A 7,436-nucleotide genomic window follows, 5' to 3' on the forward strand; every position below is an offset into this window, starting at 1 on the left:
GTGGTAGAGCCCCTACCTAGAATCCCCCAGTGAGGGGCTGGGGTGTGACTCAGTGGTAGAGCCCCTACCTAGAATCCCCCAGTGAGGGGCTGGGGCACAGACAGTAGAGCCCCTAGAATCTCCTAGTGAAGGGCTAGAGTATGGGTCAGGGGTAGAGTTAATAACTACCATGAATGAGGCCCTAGGTTCTAGAAAGAAAATCTACTTGTAATTTTATGTCATTATTCTCTAAATAATACAGCAGAACTATTTGTGTAATCCCAGCCTCAGCCTTCAACTTTGGAGGACCCTCCCATGTGCTCTCCAAACCTTGACCCCCTCCCTGAGAAGGGTCAAGGTAGCCTGCCAAACCTTGACCCTTCCCCAGGAAAGGTCAAGACCATTCTCACAGGCAATTTAAACGGCTCCCCAGAAAATAAACACGTGGTTTTCCCTTTTGCTCTCTGGTGGGTGATGGTGTTGGCGGCTTCCTGTTCCCCTAAGGGTCACCTGGGAGCACAGGCATCTAATTAAACCTGGATATATTTAATTTGGTCTGATTCAGTTTAATTAGGATTATTGTGTGTTGGCGGAGTGGCTGGGTTAGAAAATATTCCTAACATCTTGGAGGTCCCACCAAGGGGTTGTTTTTCCCGTGGGTCCACAGCCATGTGCTGGAAATGCCCTTATCCTCCCCCCCCCCCCCCAGCTCTCCGCCAGGCTAAATTCAGCTCCAGGCTAGATAGGCTTCATTGTAGTGAGTATCTTTTTCTTGCCTATACTACTAGGGTTTTGTTTGTGTTTACTTTTCTTGATTTTTGGGCTTTTGTGGAAGATGCGGTCCGCACCAAAAGCCTCACCCACGTGGTGAAAGCTGAGACTTTCGCTGAGGTGAATTTTGTTTGTGCAGGGACGACTGACAATTGATTTTCACAGCCCTGTTTGGGCCCAAGAGTTATTTCAGTGGACACACTGTGATAGACTTGAGCCACACAACTGGGCATAGACTTTTAAAATGGGCGCTTGCAATTCAAAGCCAGATCCGTTATCGCCCCTGGAATGCCTCTTAAAAAGTCTTTATAAATCTGTCTGATTCAATCTGTCCCAAGTGGCTAATTTCTCTATACACTAAAATTTGGCCCCAGTACGATCTTGACAATGGGACGTGATGGCCACCAGAGAAAAGCCTTGAGTTTACTGTCCTCCAAGACCTAGAAAATTTGTGTTGCTGTGGAGACAAATGGACAGAACTCTCTCGTGTTCACGATTTTTGGGCACTGCATTCTTGCCCCTCTCTCAGTAGCCAGTGTCTTGCAGCACCAGTTTTTGTTGCTAGGTTCACGGTGCCTCCAGATTCCCAGTCATCTTGGAACTGGGATCCCGATAGCGAGGCATTGACCATGCAGCCGGAGGCACTGGCCCCTCACCTACTCCCTGGAACCCTCACTACTCCCAACCCCCCTATAGAGCAACATTCTTCATATTCCTCTCCCTACCCACCCTCACCTATTCCCTCCCTAGCCAAACCGGAAGTTCAAGGTCAACTTTCCCCTTACCCACCTTCTCCCCCCCCCACCGCATCTTCCTACCCTCGGACCCCCTTTGCACAATGGGTTGACTCCCCCAATCCTCCTTGTCTCCTCTCATATCAGATGCCACCATAACCCTGTCCTTCTCTATCCTCTCTGGAAAGTAGCAGGAGCTGATGGCATTATTAAAGTCCATGTTCCCTTTTCTCTTCCAGATCTTCCTCAGAGAGAAAAGTAGCTGGGTTCCTTCTCTGCTAATCCTTCTGCTTATATTAAAGAGTTTCACTGTCTGTCCCAGCCTACGATCTAACCTGGCATGACTTCTATGTCATCCAGGCTTCTACTCTCACTCCTGAGGAGCGAAGTAGAATTCAGGCAGCAGCTAGACAGTATGCAGACCAGACTCATCTGTACGGTCCCTGTGGGGGAAGTGGCTGTGCCAGCCATAGAACCACACTGGGACTACTATCCTGGCCAAAGAGGTTGACAGAGGTGGGGCATCATGGTTCATTGCCTCCTTCAGGGTATGGAAATGGTCTCAGAAAAAGTAGTTAATTTTGACAAACTTCAAGAGACCACACAGCTAGCTGATGAAAACCCAGCCATTTTTTAAAATAGGTTACAAGAGAGCAGGTCCAATATACAAGGCTGGATCTAGCCTCCCCCGCAGGAGCCATGGTCCTAGCTACCCATTTAATTTCTCAGTCAGCACCAGATATTAGAGAAAAGTTAAATCCTATACAAGAATTGGTGAAAATGGCCTTTAAAGTTTTTAATGCCGGAGAAGAGAAAGCTGAGTCTTCCTGACAGATGAGGCTGTAACAGGCAGTAACGCTCCAGGCCCAAGCAGTAGCAGCTGCCCTAAGGCCAACAGGACTCCTGGAAGGGGGATATGGGAAGTCAACCACAAGGCTCATCCCAGCAGAGCTCAGCTTGAGTCAACCTTGCCAGTAAGCTGCTTCAAAGGTGTTCTAGCCGGGCGGTGGTGGCGCACGCCTTTAATCCCAGCACTCAGGAGGCAGAGGCAGGTGGATCTCTGTGAGTTCGAGGCCAGCCTGGTCTACAAGAGCTAGTTCCAGGACAGGAACCAAAAGCTATGGAGAAACCCTGTCTCAAAAATCCAAAAAAAAAAAAAAAAAAAAAGGTGTTCTAAATGGCCATTTGGCACAATATTGCCCTGGGCCTCGTACAAGGCCATGCCCTATCTGCCAGCAACCTGGAACTCACAATGCCCCCATGGGGGCTCATCCTCTATGTCACACCACGGAGGTCCAGCCTCACCAACATCAACAAGTGAGACAGTGCCAGTCTTTTTCCAAAGAGAGCCTAAAATATTGGTCATAAATATCACCTTAGCTTGCTGTCACCCCTTGTACAAACAGTCTTCACCCCTCCCCAAAAAGGGTCAAGGTAGCTCGCCAATCCTTGACCCCTCCCCAGGAAAGGTCAAAACTACTCCCACAGGCTATTTAGATTGTTCCCCAGAAAATAAACGCGTGGTTTTCCCTTTTCCTCTCTGGTGGTCGCATTGGCGACTTCCTGTTCTCCTCTGGGCCACCCAGGAGTGCAGGTGTCTAATTAAACCTGGATATCTTTTAATTTGGTCTGATTTGGTTTGATTGGGATTATTTTGCATTGGCAGAGTGGCTTCATTAGGAAATATTCCCAACAATTTGTATAACTTTACATAGTCTTATTATAATTCATGTAGAATTATTTAAATCAAATAGGAAGATATATCAGTACTATGTATTTTACTTATTACTTGTGTGTGGATGTATGTGTGTGAATGCATGTGTTCATGTGTGTGTGTGTGTGTGCGTGCATGTACACATATCTGCATGTGCATGAGCAGAGGAGGGCCAAAGGACAAGCTTTTCCTTAGGAACTGTTCACCTTGTTCTTTGAGGCAGGGTGTCTCATTAAGTCTTGAACTTGCTAAGTAGGCTAGGTTGGCTGGCCAGTGAGCCCCGGAGATCTATCTGCCTATCTCCACCTCTTCAATGCTGGGATTACAAGTAAATAATACTACATCTGACTTTCAAAAAGTAGAAAAAATACTTATTTTGGGCATTGGATGCCATAGCATATGTGTGTGGGAGGGGTGGCCAGAGGATATTTCTTTCAGTAGCCCATTCTGTGGTTTCAGGGATCAAAGTCAGGTCACTGGGCTTTGTGGGAGGAAATGGAGCAGCAAAGTTCTTCCTGTTTGGTCACCTCTACCTTGGTTTCAGCTGCGGGGATTCCCTGAATCAGTTCCCAATCTATGAGGGCTGGGAATGTGGCTTGGTTGGTAGAATGCTTGCCTATGATGTACAAAACCCTGGCTTCCACCCCAGGCACCACATAACCCAGGCATGGTGGGGCAGCCTGTCATCCCCGTGCTCCAAAAGTCAAAGCAGGAGGACCTGGAGTTCAAGACCATCTTCAGGTATGCAGTGAGTTTGAGACCAGTCTGAGTTACAGGAGTCCTTATCTTTGAAAAATGAAAAAACAAAAATTAAAACTCATTCTAAGGTCTACCAGCTTTCACACTCCAGGGCCAACCATATAAACAGGTGCATCCAAGGCTGAGAAAGGCAGAGGGTGCCTGCCTCTCACTCCCCGCCATTCCAGGCTCCACACCAACTCACCGGGATGAGGTCACCATTGGCACCTTTGCAGCCACATTGGTTTCTGGGTACACACTTGTCCTCACTGAGCAGGTAGCCAGGTCGACAGACACAGCCCTCCTTGCAGGTGGAGGGGTCTTTGGGGCTGACGCCCTCACAGTGGCCATTTGGGTTGGAGCAGGAAGGCAGACAGGAGGGAAGGCAACCGGTGTAGAGGCTGTTGGCTGGGCACTTCAGAGCTGTGGGGTGGATGAGGAATGGGGCTCAGGCCATGCCTCGGATTTCTCCAGCCATGAGCTGGTTCTGTCCTTCCCTTCCCATGTGTTCCCTTACTATCAGAGACACAGTTACTGCTGCCGTCTTGGTATTGTTGGCAGTGGGTCCCCGAGGGGCACTGGAAGTTCTGGCATTGAAAGAGTCCTTCCTTGCACGCACAAATCCGGGTACAGTCAGTAGAGATCCATGTCTGGCCGGTCTGCAGAAGTCACCAGAAGGGAAAGAAAGAGAGAACATAGGGCTTAGTTTTCTGTCCAAGGGTCTTACATTTGCCCTATGCATCTGCAGGTTCCATATCCACTGAGTCAACCAACTACAGATGACAAAAAAATTCTTTTTAAATTGCCACCGGGATTGTGGGCATAACTGAGCCTGACTAGAACACTCAGTGAGGGATGGGAACATGGCTCAGGGGGTGTGACCCAGTAGTAGTTAGAGTACTGGCCCAGAATTCTTAGTGAGATGTTGGCGGTACCCAGTGGCAGGTATAGTGCTTGTTTAGAATCCCCCAGTGAGTGTTAGAAGTATGGTCCAGCAGAGGAACATCTGTCTAGAATCTTCCATTGAACACTAGGACATGTGGTTCAGTGGCAGAGCAGTCCCCTGGCACGTGCCAAGACTCTAAAACCTTCAAACCCCGGAGCTAACCATATAAGTAAGAGTATCCAGAGAGACAAAGAGAAAGAAGCTCTAATCCTAACCTTAAAAATCTAGGTGTGCGTGTGTGTGCGTGCGTGTATGAGAGTATGGGCATACATCCATGTTGAGGCGTCACCTCTTATATCATAAGAAAACTGGGGTCACAGACAGCTGTACCCAGCTTCCATGGGTAGTGGGAACTCAACTCAGGTCCTCACATTTACAGAGCAACTCACGGAGCCAACTCCCACTCCCTCATGGCAGTCTCCAGGACTGCTTACCTGGATGAGGTTGCCCCGGGCATCCTTGCAGCCACAGTGAATTCTGAGCACACACTTGTCGTCATGCAGCACGTAGCCGGATCGACAGATACAGCCCTCCTTGCAGGTGGAGGGGACCCTGGGGCTGGAGCCCTGGCAGAGGCCCTCTGGATCCGAGCAGGTAGGTAGACAGGATGGGAGGCAGCTGGTGTAGAAGCTGCGGGCCGGACATTTCAGAGCTTTGTGGCAGAAAGGGAGTGGCATTAGTGCAGAGAACCAGGGGAGCCCAAGGAAGCAGAGGCCATGTTAAACAGGGTGGGCAGAACAACTAAGAAACTTGAGGGCTTCCTCTGCCCCTTTTGTTATTCATCCAGCAAAGATTTACTGAGTATGGACTGTGTGTCCCCCAGAGAACGACCTTCCTTCTTGTCCTCTCTCTGCTCCTTCCCCCATGGCTTTCTTACCGCTGGTGACACAGCTTCTGCTGCCATCTTTTTTGTACTCGCAATGGGACCCTGTTGGGCATTTGAAGTTATGACAGTGGACAGTCCCTCCTCTGCAGGTACAGTTCTGGGTACATCCACCAGTGATCCACGTGTTGTTTTCCTGTAGAAGCCACAAGAGGACGAAGTCCCCAGTGAACAGCAGAGGGTGTAGCTCAGTGCAAGGGGACAGAGCAGCAGTAGGGCACTGGTCCAGCATATGCCAAGAACTGACTACCCTTCAACTCCAGGGCAAGCCATAGAGATAGGAGCGTCACGTGACAAGACAGATAAAAGGGGCTCCCAAGACCACTTTCAGAAATGTGTTTGTGTGTGCACGCACATTTGTGTTCACGCATGTACTCCTGAAGGGCAGAAGACATTCTCAGGTGTTGGTCTTTCATTCTACTTTGCACCAGAACAGGTTCTCTCTCTCTCTTTCTCCCCGTCTCTCCCTCCCTCTCTCTTATCTTGGTTTGGATGATGCTCACTACTATGTACACCAGACTGTCTAGCCTGCACATTTCTGAGGGTTGTCCTGTTTGTACCTTCCATATTTCGGCAGGAGCTCTGGGATTACAAACCACTGTGCCCAGTTTAAATGGATTATGGGGACTTGAACTGAAGTTTTCACCCCCCCCCCACTAATCCCATTTTTCATGCGCACTCACTGGAATGAGAGTGCCCTGGACATCTTTGCAGCCACACTGGATTCTGGGCACACACTCGTCATTATTCAGCACGTAACCAGGTTGACAGAGGCAGCCTGGATTGCAGACGGCAGGGACTTTGGTGCTGGTGCCCTCGCAGTGCCCATTGGGATTCAAGCAGGAGGGTAAACAGGAAGGAAGGCAGTTGGTGAAGTGGCTGTGGGCTGGGCATTGAAAGGCTGTCGGATGGAAGTGGTGTGGTGTTAGTGGAGAGGGCCTGGGAATGATGGTGGGAGCAGAGGCTTCAGAAACCAGGCTAGGAGGAATGACCAACACAGTTTGTTTGTGGGTCTCCGCTCCCTTCATTATTCATTCATTCAGCAAACGTGTAGTGAGCGTGGACTGTGCTGATTCCTGAGAGAGTGGCCCTCCAAAGTCAACATGGGGACTGAACCACTGGGAGACTGAACAGAGGCCCTGCTGTGGGTTCCCAGACCCCTCCCCTCTGTGGTAGCTCTTACCTCCCATCTCTAAGGCCCAGGAGACTAGGTTCCTCTTGCCCTGCTTCTGATTCCTCCAGTAAAGAGTATACCCTCACCACCGTTCCCAGTAGCTCCCTTACTGTTGGAGGCACAGTTACTGCTGCCATCATCACTATGCTGGCAGTGGGTCTCCGAGGGGCAGCTGAACTTTTGGCACTGGATGGCCCCATTGATGCAGGCACAGCTCTGGGTACAGCCACTGGAGATCCAGGTCTTGCCTGCCTGCAGAAGCCAGGGAAGAGAAAGGAAGTGAGGAGAGGATGATTCTAAGGAACCAAGCTTAATCTGCAAGTTCCACACCTACTGAGTCAACTACTAGAGTGAGAAAAACTGCATCTGAACTTACGGGTAGAGTGGCTCAGTGGTAGAGCCCCTGCCTAGAATCCCCCAGTGAGGGATGGGGTGTGGCTCAGTGGTAGAGCACCTGCCTAGAATCCCCCAGTGAGGGGCTGGGGTGTGGCTCAGTG

At 49.9% G+C, this 7,436-nt stretch overlaps 1 protein-coding gene across 1 annotated transcript in view; it reads right to left on the bottom strand.

Moving 5' to 3' along the window:
- Zan (zonadhesin) overlaps nt 1-7,436 on the bottom strand; it is an 86,392-nt gene that overhangs the window by 10,812 nt on the left and 68,144 nt on the right. Inside the window, 6 exon segments of the mRNA XM_005371467.1 lie at nt 4,142-4,359; nt 4,454-4,595; nt 5,317-5,534; nt 5,760-5,901; nt 6,449-6,666; nt 7,050-7,191. Of these exon segments, the coding sequence (XP_005371524.1) occupies nt 4,142-4,359; nt 4,454-4,595; nt 5,317-5,534; nt 5,760-5,901; nt 6,449-6,666; nt 7,050-7,191 (1,080 nt within the window).

This window comes from Microtus ochrogaster, unplaced genomic scaffold, assembly GCF_000317375.1.
Source record: "Microtus ochrogaster isolate Prairie Vole_2 unplaced genomic scaffold, MicOch1.0 UNK109, whole genome shotgun sequence".
In the NCBI taxonomy this organism is placed as follows: Eukaryota; Metazoa; Chordata; class Mammalia; order Rodentia; family Cricetidae; genus Microtus; species Microtus ochrogaster.